Source organism: Morchella importuna, assembly GCF_003444635.1.
Source record: "Morchella importuna strain M04M26 chromosome Unknown Morimp01GS023, whole genome shotgun sequence".
In the NCBI taxonomy this organism is placed as follows: Eukaryota; Fungi; Ascomycota; class Pezizomycetes; order Pezizales; family Morchellaceae; genus Morchella; species Morchella importuna.
The window spans coordinates 459,898-479,133 of record NW_025763420.1 but is presented as its reverse complement, the minus strand read 5'-3'; the positions used below and the strand labels follow the sequence as shown (position 1 = coordinate 479,133).

Sequence of the window (19,236 nt, the reverse complement as noted above, 5' to 3'; positions counted from 1 at the left end):
TAGTAATTTGTTAGTTAAGTTGAGCGGTTAGGCAGCTGTCTTTAAAGCTCCCCTTTGCCCCCCCCCGCATTTCTTCTCGTCTCTATCTTGAATTAAGCAAAAGTGCTTGAACACAGAACACAAGCAAAGAAAATCTCACAATCTTCAAAATGGCGGTCGGGGTCCACGTGCCCCTCCGTTTCTTACGGTAAGCTTACTTTCTTTCTTGCCCTTCCCTTCCCTTCCCCTCGTTACTGTTCTGTTATTGTGGTGCTGCTGCAATATCACATCACTTCACTAGCACCGTGGTCGCCACCCACACAGCCAGACGCGCCCCAACACACTCACCACACCACAACATCAGCTAACATCCCCCCCTAGAGCAGCGCTCAAGCGTGGAGTCGCAATCCTCAAAGAGCACCTCCCCACGCAACCCCACACCACCTCAAAACTCGTCCTCGAACCTGCCCTCGCCCGCCTCCCCCGGCCCCAACCCGGCCCCGCACGCATAAGGATCAGCATCCGCTCCTACACTACCACCACCCACAAGCCGCAGAATGCCACCACGCACCTCCGCACCCCCGTCCGCCGCGGCCTAGTCAGGCACACCGCCACCACCCCCTTCGCATCCACCCTCCGCCCCAAGCTCGTCGGCGGCGTCCTCCCCCGCTCAGCAAGCGGCTACTCCCTCGGCGGCTCCGCCCGCTACTTCTCTCACACCCCCGCGGCCCCCGCACAGGTCCTCCAACAGGTCTCTGCCGCCATGCGCGCCTTCGTCTACAACGGCGCCAACAAGCGCCCCAACAACACCAATGGCAATATCGGCGTCCGTGCCCGTCTCGCCAGCGCCGTCATGGAGGGCGCGCCAGGCGCATACGTCGACTTCCACCTCGCGCCAACCTTCACCCGCCTCTCCCCACTCAACAAGAGTGGTAACAGCCTCCAGGCCGCCGGGTTCGTCGACACCCTCGGTGCCGACTTTGGCGCCATGGTTGGTGGCATCACGGCCGTGTATGCGGACGTGCAGAGACTTGCGCAGTTGGGCGATCTGCCCGTGACTGTTGCGGGCCCTGCGGGCGATGTGTTGAGGGTGCATTTCAAGGGGTGTGATAGCGAGTTTGTGGAGCGGATATGCAACGACTTTGGCGTCTTGAGGGGCGTGGTGCATGAGGATGAGAGGTTCGCGTTCTCGCCCGTCGAGGCGTATCCGATTGGCAACAGCTGGAGGGATATGCTGAGCGATGACCCGCCGGAGGAGTCGGCGTACTCGGAGGATGGGTATGATGACGACGATATTGGGCTGGTCTCGGGCAGCGAGAGTGGAGGAGGGAGCGAGTACTTTTATGAGCTCGAGAGAGGCGTCGTCGTGGGCACGCCTGATGCGTCGGCGTTTGAGGATGGGGGGAGCTCCGGGTACGATGAGTATGAAGCGGGAATCTTGCGGTTCCTGGCGGACCATGATGAGTATAGGAGCGTGAGCTTGTAGGTTTAGTTTTGGTCTGTTTTTAGTTCTTGGGCTTGGGATTGGTCTGGTTTATCATGGGTTCAATTTGTGTTGGTTTGCAAAGGTCATTCGGCGAGGAATAGGGTGCATGTCTGTTTGTTTTGCTTTTTTTGTTTTTAAATTGCCAATTGCTATTAATTACACCATAGCAGCTCCCTTCATACAAACACGGGACTGGGACTCACTCACATAACCGCACATCAATCATGTATCTACAGCTTGTACTAGTAGAGTAGGTATATGTAGCCCTGTCACTGTCGTTTCTGCTATCAGCAATACCAAGCTCTTATCTCCCCTCCCTCTAATGTCTCCGTGCACAACCAATCTCCAATATCAACCCAGGGTTAGGGCCGCTTCTCCTCAACCTACCGGGTAAATAAGGTTTCCGGGCCGCTTACATAATTCCCTCCTCCTCCCCCGGTTCACTTGCCACGTTTTTTGCTTCCGCCCGAAAACATAACCCTTGCTCAGCTCCCTCCCTCCCTCAGCCAAACAGAAAAACACCTATATCCCTACATGTGCCCTACATGATAGAACAGGAATAGTACATAGCGCAGCCAAAAAAAAAAACATATAAATAGAAAACGGCCAGACGGCGATTTGTAATTGTAGCGAAGAGGCGTCAGGTCAGGCACCGTTTCTGAACTGCAGAAAGCTGCTGCTGGCCTATCGCTCGCTATGTATGGATAGATCCTCACGTACCCGATGGTAGGGGGCACCGGGTTGGGTTGGGCTTGGGTTTGGGTTGGGGTTTGGGGCGGGTTTGCTTTCTTTTTTTTCCTATTGAGTGAGCTCTTTTCTCTTTTTTTCTTTTTTTTGTTTCCTGTGGGTCGTGTGAGGACGGGCAGCCTGCTGACTGGCCTGGTTCTGGTGAGATGGGGGGTAAAGATGGACTGGATGGGGGGAAACAAAGCTGTGTGGACTGTTGGCCGCTATTGGGTACAGCTACATACAAACTGCACTTGGTTTTAGTGCTGGTTGCAAAAATGATATGCACCTAGAGAGTAGCTATAGTCTGGTTGTGATGCAGATGCGATTGCTTGCTTCTGCTTGCTGCTGATGCTGATTCTGATGCTGATGCTGATGCTTCTTTAGTTACATGTAGGATGTATGTCTCTGATGTGGAACAGAAGAGAGGGGAGGGGGGAAGTGGGACCTAGGTAACTTTACTGCGCGCAGAGACAGGCCGTGATATGGGGGAGAGAGATCTGAGGTTGTGCAAAAAGGGCTTTTATTTCACTACTACTTACTAGAAGGAGAAGAGGAGGAGGAGGAGAGTATTACTAGCCTACTACTGCTTTGCCGCCTGAGCCTCCCCCTCGCGCACACTCTGTGTGTTTTTCTCTCGCTTGCTTGCTTGTGTCCTTCTACATACATACATACATTCAGACAAGACAGACAGACAGAAGACAAAGCTGCTTTTTCGGTTTTCGGTGGAAGTAATTTGCAGATAGCTGCAGGGGTCAAGGGATTTGAGAGATTGATTGATTGATTGACAGCTCTACTCACCCGCCTACTCTAGTACTGCAGGGACGAGGGAAGCAGGCAGATACCATATTTACCAGTCTATCGTGTTTAACCTCTCCGCCCCCTCCCCTTGCCATATTTCTTCTCGGCAGCATCATTGATCATTATTTGTGCTGTGGTTGCTGTTCGGTGGGTTTTAGTTTGGGTTGGTTACCTCTCACTCGCTCGCTCGCTCGCCGCTGTCTAGTGTTTCTCCTATCCCCTGATCGAGTAATCTCTTCTCGGTGTCTTCCTTTTTGCTGCCTCCTCCACATCTATCCATCCATCCACTTCTTCCCTTCCCTTCCCTTTCCCTTTCCCTCCTCGACACGCAATCTACTTTCTCAGCTGCTGCAGTGGCACGCATCCTCTCGTTTGAAATTACATTCTATTCTCGGGTTTAGTGACTCTTTTTTTATCTTTTGTCTTCCATTCGTTTGTGGGATTGCACCCCCCCAATTACATCACTGGCAATACCGAGCCCATACTATTATACAATTACCAGGGGCTCTAGCCAATCCGTCTACATTCGCTTGAGACATTCAATCAATCCACACACAGTAGTACCAGAGAGTACACTTCGATCTACGCCATCTGCACATTCACATTCGTTCATTTGTTCACCACTTCCGTTCACTTCATTTCAGCAATTCCCCCCCCCCCCCCCCGGGGCACTAGGAGCCCACCGCCTACTCTATTCACTCTCTCACTAGGCCTCCCCTTCCTTTTATTTCCCCCCAATGTCCTCCACATCAGATTACATGCGGTACACCGCCCCCCGCCAACGCTCTCTCACCACACTCCGCACCACCCTCCCCGACATCTCCGAACACACCTACCCCACCTCCCGCACACCCACACCGCCTTTCCGCCGCCCCAGCAACCACCTCCGCAGCGTCTCCGTGGCCTCCTTCCACTCCGACGGCACAATCGAGATTGACGGCTTCGGCTTCGACAACATGTCCGAGATTGGAGACGACGCAAGCATCTTTGGCGGTGAGTCCGTGTATGCAGACAGCGTCTTTGATCCCGACGACGCACCCAACCCGCGCCCTCACACGCCGGGCGACCTATCGTGGCGCGCGGAGCGTATCCTGGCGAATGCGAAGAAGAAGCTGGATTTGTGTGGGCAGAACATCTCGAGGGCGAGGAGCTCCCTGATATTATCGCCGTCGACGACGCCGACGAGCTTTAATGAGCAGTTGAATGGAGTGAGGGCGATGCCGGCGTTCCATTCGCAGAGATTTAGGATGAGGAATGAGGTGGTGGGTAATGGGAACGGTGCTAGTAATGGTGGTGGATCTGCGCATGTGAGGGCTAGCAGCGAGAGTGCGGTTATGAAGTCGAGAAGGAGCGGCATGATCGGTGGTGAAGGGGGTCTCATAGGGCTGGGATTGGGAACAATTGCGGACGAGGACGAGCGGTCCCACATCACGGAACAGACCACGGGCCACACCACCGGCCCTTCAAGAAGCACCCAGCAGATGCGGGCCTTGCGGGACCAGATGAAGGACCTCCGGGGTAAGATTACCTCCCTGCAGGAGCAGGCCAAAACCGACTCCATGCGTCGCCTTTCAATCAGCTCTCTGCGCTCAACACCGACACCATACGACTCTCACACGCCCATGGACGACCTGAAATACCACTCAGACTCCCCGCAGGAGACGTGGGAGTCCGCTGAAGAAAGCCCCGACGAAGACGAATATGCGTCGACTGTGTCTTCAGGCACACCACGGGCCTACCGACGCTCTGTATCTCCGTTCTCGCCCACCCGCCACGAGGACCGCGAAGACGCATTCTCGTACGACGCCCTCTTCTACGGCAACGGCATCTACGCAAACGGCGCAAACGGCCGCCCAATCTCATACGGCAGCGATGGGACCGAGTCCACCACCACAGCAATCTTAGAACCCACCCCCCACTTCAAGCGCCGCGACAGCTTCGATTCGATAAACTCATTCGCCACGGCCGCCGAGGACCGCACATCCTCCACGGAATCGCTGCGCCGCAAGGCCGCTGGCCAGAACCACCACCCTACCCCATCACCGGAATGGCTAGCCACCCCGACTCTCCGCGATGACGGTTATCACTCGGCCCCGCATACGCCCAAAAATCTAGGCTATAAGGACTATTCCCCGTCGGCGGGACATAAGCCGGCTGCGAAGCCATACCCCATACACCCGTCGCCAACGCAGGACGCACCAACCTCCATCGATGCGGTTGTCACGGCTGCCACCCGCGGCAAGATCAACCGGAAATCAGTCATCACGCTTGGATCCGCGGAATCGATGCTGCTGACTAGCGACGGCGAGATCCGCCTGCAGCTGTCAAACTCGGACCGCGAGCTCATCGAGAACATGATTGAGGGCCTGGGCGAGGTTTGCTGCAGCATGGAGATGGAGCAGGAGCCAGTCCGACGGTCAGAGTACCGGAGACGCCTCGAGGGCGCGCTGAAGGTGCTGAGGGGTGAGGTGGTGGTTGGAAGCCAGAGGCCGGAGCCGGCCCCAACAGCGCTCAAGAGGGAGAGGAGCGTGGGTGCGAACTGGGGCGGCAGATATCGTGGGTCCTCGGGGTATAGAGCCGCGGAGGAATGGATGGGGGAGACGGATGATGAGTGCTTTTAAACAAAAAACCGGTTTCTCTTCATATCTTTTTTTTCTCTCTGTCCGTCTGTGACGATAATGAAGGTCTCTCATTGCCACACACATATATATATATATACGCGCGGATAAATTGTGGTTAGATCTGTTACGAAGCTTTTTTTTTTTTTTTACTGTGGGTGGTTGTATATCTCCTTTGGTTGAGGATATCCGGTGTTATTACTTTTTTTTTCCTTTCTTGTTTTCGGGAGTTACTCTGAGGGTACCTTTTTTTTCTGCTTTTTTTTTCCTGCTATCATTATACCATTTGGCTTATCTTTTATCTTGCTATCCTTATCTTTTTTTTCTTAGTTTAGTTCTTATTGTCTAGTACTCTTTAGCTCTTTTGTTTCATTTTCGGAGGGGGAGTACGTCGGTGGGATGGATGATGTGGATGGGGCGCGAGGTTAGGGATGGGATGGGGGGTGGGAGGATGGATGGATGGGAAGGTGATAAAAAAAAAGTATTCGCTCTTTTGAAAGTTTTATTTGTCTGTTTTTCTAGTAGCAGTAGTAGTAGTAGTTGTTGTAGTGCTTAGTCCTGCTATAGCGGGGATGAGGTTTGGAGGGAGGAGAATATAAAACGGTCGTCCTAAAGTTCTGTTCATTAGCAAGTGCGTTCGTTCGTGGAGACTTGCGTGAAGCCCTTTAACCCACATGTACTCTAGTGGTGCAGTGAACGAACGGGAGGCGTTGTAAAGCCGTCAGTCAGCTGGGTAGCGTAGGGCCGAGTGATCACCTGTGATTATTCTTGGCACTTTAGGTAGGGGGGTGTCTAGGAGCTTATCTTATCCATATGCTGTCCGGCCCCGCGTCGTATACGTACCTATGGCCAATCTGATGCAGGTTAGAATGTCGTTTCGAATCCTGTAGGCATTCCCCTACACACATACACTGGCCCCTCCCTTGCCCCTTACAGGAACGCAGGGTGGGAGATCTATCTACTAACCGTTGAACTCGGTGTTGGAGATGCATTAGTGGATTAGGTTGGGTGGGTTCGGGACCAATTGCAATTAGCTGTTGCGGAGATATCATGGTAGATGTCAATGTAGGATAGTTGGCGCCGGCCAAGTCTACAGGTAAGTGGCAGAAGAAATGAGATCTTCTGGATATATGCGTATATCCATAAGTAACAGCTGTACAGGCGTTGCTCATTATAATACTCCTCTGGGTGTCCATCATGTTGATAGAAAACGATATCGTGGCGCTATACGGTGTCATGAGAGCTATGATATGTGCCCTTCTTGACTTGGGAGTCTGACGTATTTACATCCAGGACCCGGGATCGGACGGTTTTTCAGTACTACATGTACTGTGGTGTGTTCGTTAGAAAAAGAGTATGTAACGTGTACTCTTATTAGCTTGATAAATACTTAATTGGCTACTAGTTTTATCTGGATATCATTCAACTAGTTCATAGGCGTACTCATTCGCTCGTTCTCTCCGCAGATGGGGGGGGGGGGGGTTCGAATATATTTTGCCGATAAAGGGTCCGATAAAGCTGACCCCTGTGGTACGCTAGCTACATCTCTGGAGGATTACTCAAAGTTTTGGACATGTACCTCTCTCTTCTGCACCGCCAATGTATGGTCCACAGGAGAGAATCAAGGAAGCCTTGCTTCCCGGCCGGGCTATCCGCCCATACCCATATACCTATGTTATATCTCTGCTACAATACCCTAGCCATGCTGGTACCTGATCTTGCCGGCACAATGGTCACTTACTGCTTAGCTACGTACGCTACCTTCCATGAAGTGGGTACGTGAAATTTCCTCTTTCCCACGCAGAAAAGCTTTACGACTTTTGGGCCGAACTCCCCCACCCCCCCCCCCCCCCTCTATTTCATGGGGGATATTTCATCAACCGCTTACTGTTACTAACTGGAGCTATATATATATACGACCGGAAGAGAGAGGCCTCACTTGAAACTCCACGGGGCTACACCACGACGTACGCTAAGCAAGATATATCTATTAGGTCCCATTCTCCCTATATATATATCTTGAATTGTCCAGCACCATCCTTATACTCACCCTCATACGCACCCTGCAGGACGCACAACAGGCACTATCCGTAGGCACATATATGCTAACAGTAACGTGGCCCGTGAGAGAGCGAGTCGAGTACTCTTCTTGCATGGCTTACCTCCGTGTTTAGCAATAGTAGAACGGGACTTGGCAACGGTCTCCAGCAGCATGTGATTGGGCCGAGTGATTATCCATGATCCTCCTCAATACGGGCAGATCATGTCTAACTGTCGCATACTTCTTTGTCCAATCAAATGGGATGTGGAACAGTTGATGGTGAAATGATGATACACATATAATACAGCACCTAGCTTTACGGACTATTTATATATATACCCTGAGGCCAAGCTTCCCCAGCTGATGAATCTACGCAGGGATTGGATACGGTGCTCCTTCCAAACGGGGAATGTTTCCAAATCTGCGCCAGAGAGGGGAAAGTAGGGAATAAAGGGAAAAAATTTGCAGCTTTTGACTCACTCGGGATTTGGTGTGCGGGCCCCGAGGGAAGGATAGCTGCTGCGGGGCCTCTCGCGCTCAATAGCTAAATAGCTGTTAAATACCCGTTGGTTATATAACTACTCATTGAGTAGTATGGCGCTGGTCTCTAATATCTCATCTCTCATTGACTTATAGGAAAATATCTACTCAGCTCACAGATAAGATGAGTACATACACCGTCACCCCGCCACCAGACCCTCGCCCGCCTCTCCCTATCCCCAACATCCCCCTCCTCCTCACCCGCATCGGCGCCACCGCCAGCGCCCTCCTACCCGCCGACCTGCTCAAATCTTACCACACCACCACCCTCCAGCACCCCGTCCTCACCCCCACACAAACCCAAACCCTCCTCAACACCCTCCAATCCACCGCCACCAACTGGTCCACCCACTGGTTCCTCGAGATCCTCCTCTCCACCCGCTGGCCCGTCCCCACCAGCACACGCCTCACCCTCCTCCTCACCCTTCCACCCCCGCTCACAACCCGCACGCACAAGGTCGCCGCCCTCCTCCGCGCCGTCGCCGTCTGGACAAAGGAATACATCCTCCCCGGCGGCACCGGTATCTACAACACCGCCCAGAAACGCCTCAAATGGCAACTGCGCGGCCTCTGCGCCGCCTTCCGCGTCCCAATCACGACGGAGACATGTGCGCTGCAGTACGCAGACCCGGCGCTGGCGCGGTACGCGGTAGTGTGGCACCGGGGGTGGCCGTGGCGGATTGAGCTCGTGGACAGCGAGGGGGCTGTCTTCTCGGCGGATGCTATCGATGTACAGCTTCGCCAGGTATTGGAGAGTGCTCTTGGGGCTCAGGCGGGACCGTTGCTGGCAGCGGTGTCGTGGCGGCTGGATCGGGCGGCGTGGTGCGTGCAGAGGGCGGCGTATGCTGCGGTGCCAGGGAACGAGGGCGCGCTGGGGGTGCTGTATGGGAGTCTTGTGAGTGCTGCGTTGGAGGAGGAGGGGGCGCCGGAGGGGTTGGCGGAGAAGCTGAATGGTGTGAGGACGGGCGGGGGGAGCGAGAATAGGTTTGCGGATCAAACGCTGACAGTGGTGTCGTATTCTGATGGTAGATGAGCTTGGGGTCTATGCTGTACCGTGGGAATATGGTGCTGAATGTGTATGATTTATAGGGACAACGGGGCTCTCATTCGACCACGCCCCCTCCGACTGCGGCCCCGCAATGGAGCTCGCAACCCTCCTCGCGAACATCGCCGCCACACCTACCAACACGCCAACATCCCCACTCACCCCCCCACCCGCAACCCCCATCACCATCCTTCCACCCCTGAACCTTCCCCAACTTCCACCAGCCGTCGTAGAGCCCATCCCCCGCACCGTAAAGGCACTCACCCTCCCGCCCCCGCCCTCACCGCGATTAACAGACACGCTCCTCAACCTCGCCCTCCAAGCCACCCTCATCAGCGTCTCTCCTACAGGCGCTATACCACCCATCTGGCAGCCCGTACTACTGCGCGACTTCCGCTACGGACGGTGCGACGAGATGATGCCTGTCACGCCCGAATCCGTCGCCTTTGCACGCCTCGTGCATGCTGCTGCGTGGGAAAGCGGTGTTGGTGTCGAGGAAAGTGGCAGTGAGGAGGAGGAGGAGGGGGAGATGCAGCAGATGCAGAATGCTTTCAAAGAAGCGTGGAGGCGCAGACGTGAGCTTATAAAACAAACGCAGGACGGTAGGTTATTTCCAATCACAGTGTATCACTCGTGCCTTTTCAATCATTGACATGCGATTCACCGATCGCGACGGGATACTATAGGTCTCACGACGAAGTACTTTCAGCAGGGCTACCTGCACCCGTTTCTCGAGTTGGTCGCGCCGTCCATTGATGCGGCCGTGATGGATGTGTTTCGCGGCGTGAATGCTGTACCGGCGGTGCAGTTCACTGGCTTCGCTATAGACGATGGTGTGGATGAAGAGGGGGCGGGGGCGGGCGTGGAGGCCGGGCTGAGCAATATCTACATGGAGGACCAGCTCGTCGTGTTTTATCTGCAGCGGGCGGGGCGGGTTGTGGTTATGTTTAGTGGAACGGGGGTGTGGAGGGGTGTGTTGGAGCGTGAGGGGGGCGGGTGGGTGCAGAGGGTGTTTGAGGGGTGTTATGGGGTGATTAGGAGTGTGGCCGAGGGGATGGTTTTTTGAGGAGGGGATGAGATGATGAGCTGGGTAGGAAGGATCGTACTCTACGGAGTGTGATCAGTGATCCGCTCTTTTGTTCTTTTATGTTCCCTATTTATATGTATGGCTAATCGACCGTAACCCTCTTGTGAAAGCAGAATCCCGCATGTGACGAAACTAATTGAAACCCCTCCAATGGCACGAACGGAACTATGATATGCTGCAACCTCCCCCGCCCCCTCCGCCCCCTCCGCCCCTCCGCCCCCTCCGCCCCGTCCCCAAGCCTAACTTCCCTCCGTGTACACGTGACTTGACTCTATTCCATCACCGCAATTACGTTCCCTCGGAGCTAAACAAACGAAAAAAAAGAATAAACAAAAAATACACATACAAGGGACCGGGGGGCATGGATAGAAAGAAAAAAAGAATAGATGACAAGGAAAAAAAAAAGGGTGAGGATTAAAAAAACGTGCGTGGTGGTGGTGAGGGTGGAAATTGTATTGAAGAGTAGAAGAAAAAATGATAACAGAACCCAAAGCCAATGCCAATCAATGCCAAATCAACGCCAATACATGTTTAGGAGACCTCGTCCAGCTCTTCCTCTTGCACTTGCTCTTGCTGTTGCTCCCGTTCTTCTTTCCGGGTGCAGATGTACCGGCTCGGGTACCCCTCCTCGAGGACCATGTCGACCTTGAGGTCCTCGGGTATCATCTCGTGCTTCAGTTCCCAGCCGACGAGGCGGCAGAGCTCGACTACTACGTCGTCACATGAGCCGAGGAAGTCGACGTCGAACTCGACGTGGGTTACCGGCTGTGGATGTTAGTGGATATATTCTGCGCGCGCCCTATACCGTGGGGGAGAATTGGGGAGGGTGATTACCGTCTTCGAGATATAGATCTGCGGCACATGCTCAGGCAGCAATCCAATGATCTCACTCACGGGCGCGACCTTAAGACTGGTGCCGATGCAGATGAGGAGATCGCACTTCTCGCGGTCCTGCTCCATGAGGCGCTTGTAGAACGTGTCGGGCAGCATCTCGCCAAAGAAGGTGATGTCCGGCTTCATGACGCCTGCCTCGCGGAACTCAAACTCCTCCTCCTCGGCGCTCGAGTCCTCGCTGTAGCGCTTCTTCTTCCAGGTGTCGCCGCTCCGGCCGCGCTTGCGCTTCCTGCCTGCGGTGGCGGTCTTATTGGCGAGCAGGCAGGCCTCGCAGCGCGCGACTTTGCCGGCGCGCAGGTCGGGGAAGATGGTGGTCCCCGGGACGCGCGTGCGGCACTTGATGCATGAGGCGGTGGCGAAGCTGCCGTGGCATTGGATCAGCTTGGAGGGGTGGATGCCGGCGAGGGTTTCGAGGTTGTCGATGTTTTGGGTGTATTGGGTGAGGAGCTTGTTTTTGCGCTGTAATAGCTCGATGAAGGCGTGTGTGGGGGAGAACTTCTCGGTGGTGGGGAGAATGTCTTTGGCGACGGAGTAGAATATTCTATATGGGGGGTTAGAGGTAGAGTAGCTGGGGAGGGAGGGAGGGAGGGCACTAACGTGGGGTCATCATTGAAGACGGCGAGGTCAAATACTTCTTGTGGATCTGAGAGACCAAGAGAAGCAAGACGGGAGTAGAGACCGGTTTCTTTGGAGCGAAAATCGGGGATGCCAAGAGATGTTGAGATCTGGGCTGCATCAGTGATGTGAGCTTTAACGGAAGGGGTGAGAGGGAGCTCTTACACCTGCGCCGGTGAGGACAATTATGTTTTTTGACTCAAGAAGAAGCTTCTTGACATCCTGGGGAGAGTTGTACTGGGGTAGCTTTGTCCGTCTCACCAGCTCCCGCGCAATACCGATCTGTAGAAACCTGTAGTACACATGGTCCGGCGAGCCTTCTAGGAATTCTGGCTGTAAAATCAAACAACGACCAAAAAGGTAGCAAACATCGTGTTAGCCTCTCTATCCTATGAAGAAAATCGCATGAACTGGTGGAGAGACGGGAAACTCCGAACCGGCCTAATCCCAAAAGCTGTAATGAGCTTTTTCGCAGTTATACCTCCACTCTTGCTCATTACTGTCAGCTCCAAGAATTTCTGTTCCCCGACTTGCCGTAGGAGCTGTCGAAGCTCCTTTGCGTCTTGTGCTGAAAACGCGTCTTCATCTAATAGTAGTCGCGGGAGCAATTAGTTCTCTGGCTGGTTGGGTGCTAGTTGGCAGTGGCGGAGAAGGAGGAGGAGGAGGAGGAGGAGGAGGAGGGAAACGCGAAGCAAGCGCAAGTAAGCGCAAGCAATACAGTAGGAAGTAGATCATGTAGGTAAGTAAGGTAGCACTCACGGGGCTCAAAGATCACCGGAGAACTACCGTCCCCGACGACGTCTCGGAGGAGGGACTCGTTTTCCCACATATCGCCCTCGTCATCATCGTCCTCCTCCTCTTGCTCCTGCTCCTGCTCCTCCTCCTGTTCATCTTCGGATCCGACCAGCTGCTGCTGTTGGTGCCCCGCGTTTCCCCCCACCAGCGCGGTGGTTGACGCCCCCCGAGAGCTCTCCTCTTCCGCCGCCTCCCCGTCGCTGCATTCTTCCTCGTCGCTGTCGGGGATCTCCACAACCGGCTCGCGCGTAGGCTTGCGCGCCGAGCGCTGTTGGTGGGTTCTTGTGCTGTTGGTCGTGGCCATTGGCTTTTTTCTTTATTTTTGGCTTTTGCAGGGAGACGCGATTTTTTTGCACTTTCGGGGGGGGGGGGGGGGAGATGGGTGCGAACTTAATTGGGGGCCGCTTCTAGGGGATCTAAGGTGTGGCGTTGGGGGGCGGCGTGGGGTCTGGTCTGGTTGTGGCGCAACGGTATCCAGGGCAAAGCTCAGACAGTGGTGGGAGAGGTGATTCGGGGAGCCAATTGATCCTGCGCAGAGATGGAAGATGTTGTGAAATAGATGGATTGTGGAAGTGGTTTTATCGCAAGGATATATGTATATATATCGCAGCTGGTTTGATTGCTGACAAGTGGCTTGATCAATTGAACAATCACCTAATCGGTTCTTACGGCGCGGGTCAGGTTAATTGTTTGTTTTTAAATTTTGAGTTGCAAGGCCGGACAGCTACTAGGCCGGCCTAAGTACAGGCTGTGGATGCGTGGTTGGATTCAATTCAACTCTCTATATGTAATCTAATCAATTCTACGACGTCATTGAGAGCAGTGCCATGCATGATACTTTATATTTCAAATCTAATCAAAAAAAAAATATAGTATAGTATCGCACGTTAATGATAAGCTTCGCGAGTTAATTCGGCCAATCCTATTCAGCTATCAAACGAGCAAACAACATCCCACCTGCAAACAACAATATACCACTCATACATCTATATTTCTTATAAATCCCGAAACTTAATCGGGTATTGTCCTCCATTCCATACCCACCCGACGTATATCAAACTCCCGCCTAGAAGTTCCAATCCCGTGGCCTTCGGCCTAATTTCTAATGGCCGACCGGAACCAAGCCTACTCTTCAAAAAGAAAGGAAAATCGAGCATGCGCAGTGAGCGCAGATCCTGATCGCCTTGACAGGTTCTTATCTTGGAGTCGGAAATAGAGAGATCGGATAGAACGTAAGAGTGCGGCGGGGTAAGGATGAGATGGTGTCAAGGATAATCTTGGGCGTGGTGTTCTGATCATTGGCTCTTAAATATTAGAAGTAGGTAACTGAGAAGATCAGAATCGCGTGATTTTTATGAGCAAGAAGCTTCGAAAGGGCTATGGACGCATCCAGAATTTCTTGGCAAGGAAATGCTGCTCCATAAAGTCTTCATGCGCAGGTTCCGCGTCTCTGGGAGCTAGGTTGTGAGAAGGCACACTTTACAAAAAGCTTGGCAATTTATTTTTCAGAGTGATATGTCATGATTATAATATGTAAATACGTATCGCATCTCCCTCGAACTATAACCACACCGAACTCCGAGTTTCTACCAAGGACACCTTACAATAGGATACAATTTAAGGGTTTCGCATATGGTGATATAAGAGAGAAGTAGCAGCCTACAGCTGTCCAATGGGGCTGTTGAGATATATATATAAACGGGGTTTTCAGTTTATATTAGCTATAGTAAATCGAAGAAACCAAAAGAAAATCCATTATTCCAGCCCACTATTAATCCGGGTTACGTAGAATTAACTGTATGTGTATAATGTCGATGGTTATCGTGAGGGAGGTTAAGCTTCACTTTACTATATATGATGGATGTGCATTATTTTTATGGGGCTCCGATACCAGTTCTTATATACCTAAAGTCTGGAGAGATGACGTCCAGCTCACAAGAGTCATACCTGATGGTACGTCTGATGTCATAAGATGAGGAAGACGAAGCCCAAAGAAGGCATATAGGCGCCATTATGCAGGCGTTTATACCGCAGCTGACAAGAATGGATCATCTGGCATATATACGGTAACGAGTACTGTGGCCGGTTGATACGTCAGCTGCCAGCAGGCGATTTTTGTCCCTTAATTATGGTACGATGTCAGGTCAGCAAAAACTGCGACTATACCATAATTTTCGATGTCAGCAATAGTAAAAAAAAAAAAAAAAAAAAGGCTTCTATTTCATAGAGGGTGCAGGTCTATACTGGAGGAGTAGAGCCATTACGTTGCTGGAAAACCGTGAGTATACCTTAGCATGGAATTACCTGTCAGCACCAAATCAACCTTGTACCATAAATATAAACTTATCATGACAGTTAGCCACGACGTATCAACCACAGTGCTCGTTACGGTATATCGGGCTCGGTCTTTCTACCGGAATTTCTCCGCGGCGTAGAAATATCGAACTATGCTATAAGAAAAGCCAATAAACTACCAGTTTTGGACCTATGGATCTCTTGGTCTGTTGCGCTTGATAGCGGAGAGAGAATGATCAGTCGAGGGCTTGATTTCACCGTTTTCAGCGGATTTAATAGAAGATACATAGACTCGAAAGTGTTCGATAATTACAAGTACAAGTATACAGATCACTACCGATTTGCACTCGGGAAGCTTCGTATGGATGAAGCACTAATAAAGCTTATGGGGCAAACCGTTCTGGAGTTTCGACCCGACGACCTTTTTTTTTTTTCCCCCGCCAACAGCACGACATCTATCAGATTTTTCAGACGTATCGACCTTTAATCGGATCGTAACCTCCTCGGATACTATACTAGTTAGTGAGGCTGAGACAATTAACTTGAGTCTGTCCGACGCTTTTTATACTGGTATATGGGTCAATCTAACAAAATATATTGGTACAAAGTCCTTATAGCTGACACTTATTTGGTACACTTGTTATTATGAGCCTGCCTCTGACATGACCATAAACCAGGTAAATAAAATGATTAAGATGTTGGAAAAGCCTTTTTTACTTCTGATAGGTGGTGAGTGATTTGAGGAATTTTTTCAAGGGCATTGATAATTTTCCAGTATACTTAGTACAGCTGGCAACACTTCTAATAGTTCCGTAATTGGTACAGGATGCTAAAAGTGCCTTATGAAAGCCAAAACGTTTCGTACAAAATATCTCCTCTGGCACCGCTGACGTCTCAACCTCATTGACCGCGTACCGGTACAGTACATGTCCCCCCCCCCCCCCGCCTTGATGCTTCAAGATTGGCAAAGAGACACAAAAACCAACAAACCGAACAACTATACTACGCCATGACCCTCTGCAACAAACTCCAGCATATCAAGATGAGAACCTGAGCGTTATAATATCAACGGCCGAAGATATAAAGATTACCTAATTGGCGACTTCTTCACTTCCATCAACGCCCTTCTCCTCCTCCAGCTCCAGCTCCCTCATTCTAATTTTCTCCGCCTCTGCCTCTGCCTCTGCCTCCGCCTTTGCCTCCGCCTTTGCCTCCGCCTCATCCCTCTCGACATCCTCCATCTCCAAAAGCAGCAGATCCTTGCGCCAATTGTCCGCGCTCTCCATAAAAAGGCAACACTCCTCTATAACCCATTTCAAGTTCTCAATGTGGTCCACCTCCCACTACATATCATCGGTCATCGTGACTCCTTCGCGGGGGGCCCGAGCTCGGAAGTCGTATCCGTTGCGCATGAGGCTGGACGGATCATTGTTAGATCAAAAGAGGCCTCGAGGTAGAGCTCTCTGTAGGCTGTAATCATACGCTGGGCAAAGGCGCATTTTCTGGCCACGGTGGCGGTGCGGAGGGCGGATTCAGGGGTGGTCATGAGTGATGATTGATGGTAGATGATTGGGTTTTGGGCAGGTTGTTGGTGGGTTTGTTTTGAGAGGGTGTTGTTTTATTGAGATGGTTCTTTAGGAATTGTGTCTTGGGATGTACTATACATAGAGTGGGAGAAGTGGCAGGATTATAGATCTGCTTGATAGGCGGTAAGTGATATCCAGGGGGCTCTAGAAACTCTAGATTCTCGCTTCCAGGGAGGGAGGCTCTAGAATTCATATGGGAAATGATAGCCTCCCCGAAGGCTTCTCTCAGATTTTTCTGGAGCCCAGATGTGTGGTCATGCATTATCACTCGACATCTGTCTTTGTTTGATTACTTTTATATATATATGATATGGTATTATAGAATGAATTGATTGATTATTCGTGCAACCTTCTAGATCCGTACTCACCTATCTTCACTTCCATTCCTAACTAACAACAAACCAAATTTCTTTTTCCTCTTTCTTTTCTTCCACTGATTTCAATACAATCAATTAATGAAGTAATCAATCCACCGGTTCCTCTGATTTCGGGCCGGTACTTCTTGTCTTCTCTCTGGACCCGCCTTCTCCCCTAGTGATATACACCTATTACGCGCACCGATAAGCTTCGAATCTTTGCAATATTTCTTCTCTTATTGATCAATAGTCCTGAGCATATATACCACTCATAAATATCTTCTGTTATATACAACTTCAGTGACAGATCGAGAAACATAGATAAAACGACTACCGCAGTCTTTGGCAATGCCTTAGATTAACTGCCGTAACACTACTGCATGCTTCGTTAAAATACGGAGATAAAGCGGCACATTCTCACAATACCGTACTGATGCGGTATCAGATCCACTTCTGATACTGTTTATATGTTTAGTCTTAGTTTACGATTAATTGACGCTACTAGTTTTACCTCTGGCAGTACCACGCACACTATTCTACACCTGCATGTAGCTTCTCCGACCATTCTCTTTTTTCCATCTTTTGCACTTTGCCCCCTTGGAAAACAATGTCGAACCGTTCTTCCCCCAGATTGGTATCATAATCCTTAAGGATTCCGATAGTTGATACTGATTTCTTGAAATCTTCCAAGCCGACTAGATTCACCAATTCATCAGTTGCGTCGTTCATAGAATCTCCATCCTTCTAGCTACCTTTTCCACCCATGGCCCAAGATACCCGATTATATCTTAATATCCGGTCATCTACTCAATCTCAGTCTTATCCATATTCTAGAGGGTACAATGTTAAACATACAAGCTAGTTAAATCGCCTACACAGCTAAATGCTTATTCCGTCGAACCATACAAACACCCAGCCCAAAATCTCCATAAAATTCTCTCAAATGAAGTTGTACGTACGGTATGTTGCGAACAGGTTACTACTAGATCGGCACTCATATGTATGGAACTGTCTGCGCACGGTGACGGCTATGACGATCAAGTCTCGCTTTTGTTGTTACGTAGGGGTGACCAATGGGGGGATACGAGCCGAAGTGTGCGCAGCCCAATTGCCGAACTTCTTATTCAACGTTGATAGGTAGGCTATTGCGTTTGGCCTCCATAGCCCCCTAAACCTCAGCAGCTGAGCTTTCTATGACTCTTTAAACGATGGCAATACGCAAGAATTCAAGCGAACGCCTCGAGCTCAGCTCAGCGATTCCCCTGTAGATCTGCTATCAAAGCTTGCGCTGCCTCATAAATTATATATTAGAATTATTATTCTAATTATATTGAGTAGTCTAACTCACCTGCGAATAATAGGATATATCAATTGAATTTGTAGTGATTAGAACACATGTTACACGTCCTCTTGACCGTTGTCGTTGCCAGATCGATACCTTTCGTATGCAGCTCGTCTGCAGGTCGTTGTATTCGAAACACCCATGAGTTGATGTTCAATCTCACGAGCGAGTTCAAACAGCGTTGATAACCAATGCCCATGACCACACGCCGCCTGATGGGGTCTCCATCGGAGGCTATGCTATATGTGTGCTGTGTCGGACTGCTGAGCGGCGATTATGTACCTAGAGGTACACCTTTGAGTGTTTTACGTAGTCCAATTACGGCAGAGGCAATTCTTCGGACATGTAACCCCATAGTGAACCAGTCCAGTCAGGAAATCTTCTGGAAAGCGATCTTCATGATTGAATTTGAACCTAATGAGCCGGGGAACCTTTGTGGCCATGGAACTGCCATTATCGCTAGCGCCGTTAAATTAAAGACAGAACATGGCAAGGGATGTCCTGTCAAGTGACATCGTAGTACTAGTGCATACATCGGATTACAAACCTTTGATTCCTATAGATCATTCTCCCCTTGGCGGACTGGTCATGAATTATAGCTAATTTTTGGTTATAAGATGCGTAAACAGTGACCATTGTACAGTACCAATTGCTGTACTTAAGTGTGAAGAACTTGTTGATTCGCCTACTATGTAGACCGATGTGTTGGAGGAAGAGTTGGGATGTGCCTAGACGTAAGTGGGGCATTGATCTCACAGCAACATGTACGCATGGATGACACTAGCCTTGTAGGTACAAGATGTATTGTATGTCGGTACATAGAGTACCTACATGTTAGTACCTACTGGATTGAAGGGCATATGTTCACCACATCGAAATGGTGCATCTCTGCGTCAATACTGCTCCGGGTAGTATCTGTGTCAGGCAGGGTCTTCCTAGGTGGAAGATTTATGCTGGGGTCACCTTGAACAGAGCGTGCCGAAACAACAGTCGTTCACTGGACAGCAACCAGTTGACAACCAGGGATTAC

At 50.9% G+C, this 19,236-nt stretch overlaps 7 protein-coding genes across 7 annotated transcripts; 3 read left to right on the top strand and 4 right to left on the bottom strand.

Annotated features, from left to right (window-relative positions):
* Positions 1 to 149: 149 nt before the first annotated feature.
* LAJ45_07336 (uncharacterized protein) lies at positions 150 to 1,465 on the top strand (the record flags this gene model as incomplete). The annotated part of the gene is made up of 2 exons (XM_046116894.1): positions 150 to 187; positions 361 to 1,465. 2 exons carry the CDS (start codon positions 150 to 152, stop codon positions 1,463 to 1,465), a joined length of 1,143 nt encoding a protein of 380 aa, XP_045969929.1.
* A 2,264-nt stretch (positions 1,466 to 3,729) lies between these two features.
* LAJ45_07335 (uncharacterized protein) lies at positions 3,730 to 5,613 on the top strand (the record flags this gene model as incomplete). The annotated part of the gene is made up of 1 exon (XM_046116893.1): positions 3,730 to 5,613. The coding sequence occupies one exon, from the start codon at positions 3,730 to 3,732 to the stop codon at positions 5,611 to 5,613; it is 1,884 nt and encodes a 627-aa protein (XP_045969928.1).
* A 2,702-nt stretch (positions 5,614 to 8,315) lies between these two features.
* LAJ45_07334 (uncharacterized protein) lies at positions 8,316 to 10,302 on the top strand (the record flags this gene model as incomplete). Its single annotated transcript, XM_046116892.1, has 3 exons — positions 8,316 to 9,216; positions 9,281 to 9,838; positions 9,923 to 10,302. 3 exons carry the CDS (start codon positions 8,316 to 8,318, stop codon positions 10,300 to 10,302), a joined length of 1,839 nt encoding a protein of 612 aa, XP_045969927.1.
* Positions 10,303 to 10,854: 552 nt separating this feature from the next.
* LAJ45_07333 (uncharacterized protein) lies at positions 10,855 to 12,931 on the bottom strand (the record flags this gene model as incomplete). The annotated part of the gene is made up of 6 exons (XM_046116891.1): positions 10,855 to 11,088; positions 11,158 to 11,758; positions 11,815 to 11,942; positions 11,998 to 12,165; positions 12,270 to 12,418; positions 12,592 to 12,931. 6 exons carry the CDS (start codon positions 12,929 to 12,931, stop codon positions 10,855 to 10,857), a joined length of 1,620 nt encoding a protein of 539 aa, XP_045969926.1.
* A 3,082-nt stretch (positions 12,932 to 16,013) lies between these two features.
* LAJ45_07332 (uncharacterized protein) lies at positions 16,014 to 16,468 on the bottom strand (the record flags this gene model as incomplete). Its single annotated transcript, XM_046116890.1, has 2 exons — positions 16,014 to 16,225; positions 16,405 to 16,468. 2 exons carry the CDS (start codon positions 16,466 to 16,468, stop codon positions 16,014 to 16,016), a joined length of 276 nt encoding a protein of 91 aa, XP_045969925.1.
* Positions 16,469 to 17,395: 927 nt separating this feature from the next.
* On the bottom strand, positions 17,396 to 17,862 carry LAJ45_07331 (uncharacterized protein; the record flags this gene model as incomplete). Its single annotated transcript, XM_046116889.1, has 4 exons — positions 17,396 to 17,559; positions 17,617 to 17,667; positions 17,720 to 17,722; positions 17,838 to 17,862. 4 exons carry the CDS (start codon positions 17,860 to 17,862, stop codon positions 17,396 to 17,398), a joined length of 243 nt encoding a protein of 80 aa, XP_045969924.1.
* Positions 17,863 to 18,140: 278 nt separating this feature from the next.
* On the bottom strand, positions 18,141 to 18,842 carry LAJ45_07330 (uncharacterized protein; the record flags this gene model as incomplete). Its single annotated transcript, XM_046116888.1, has 4 exons — positions 18,141 to 18,152; positions 18,213 to 18,320; positions 18,569 to 18,653; positions 18,754 to 18,842. The coding sequence occupies 4 exons, from the start codon at positions 18,840 to 18,842 to the stop codon at positions 18,141 to 18,143; spliced, it is 294 nt and encodes a 97-aa protein (XP_045969923.1).
* Positions 18,843 to 19,236: the final 394 nt, after the last annotated feature.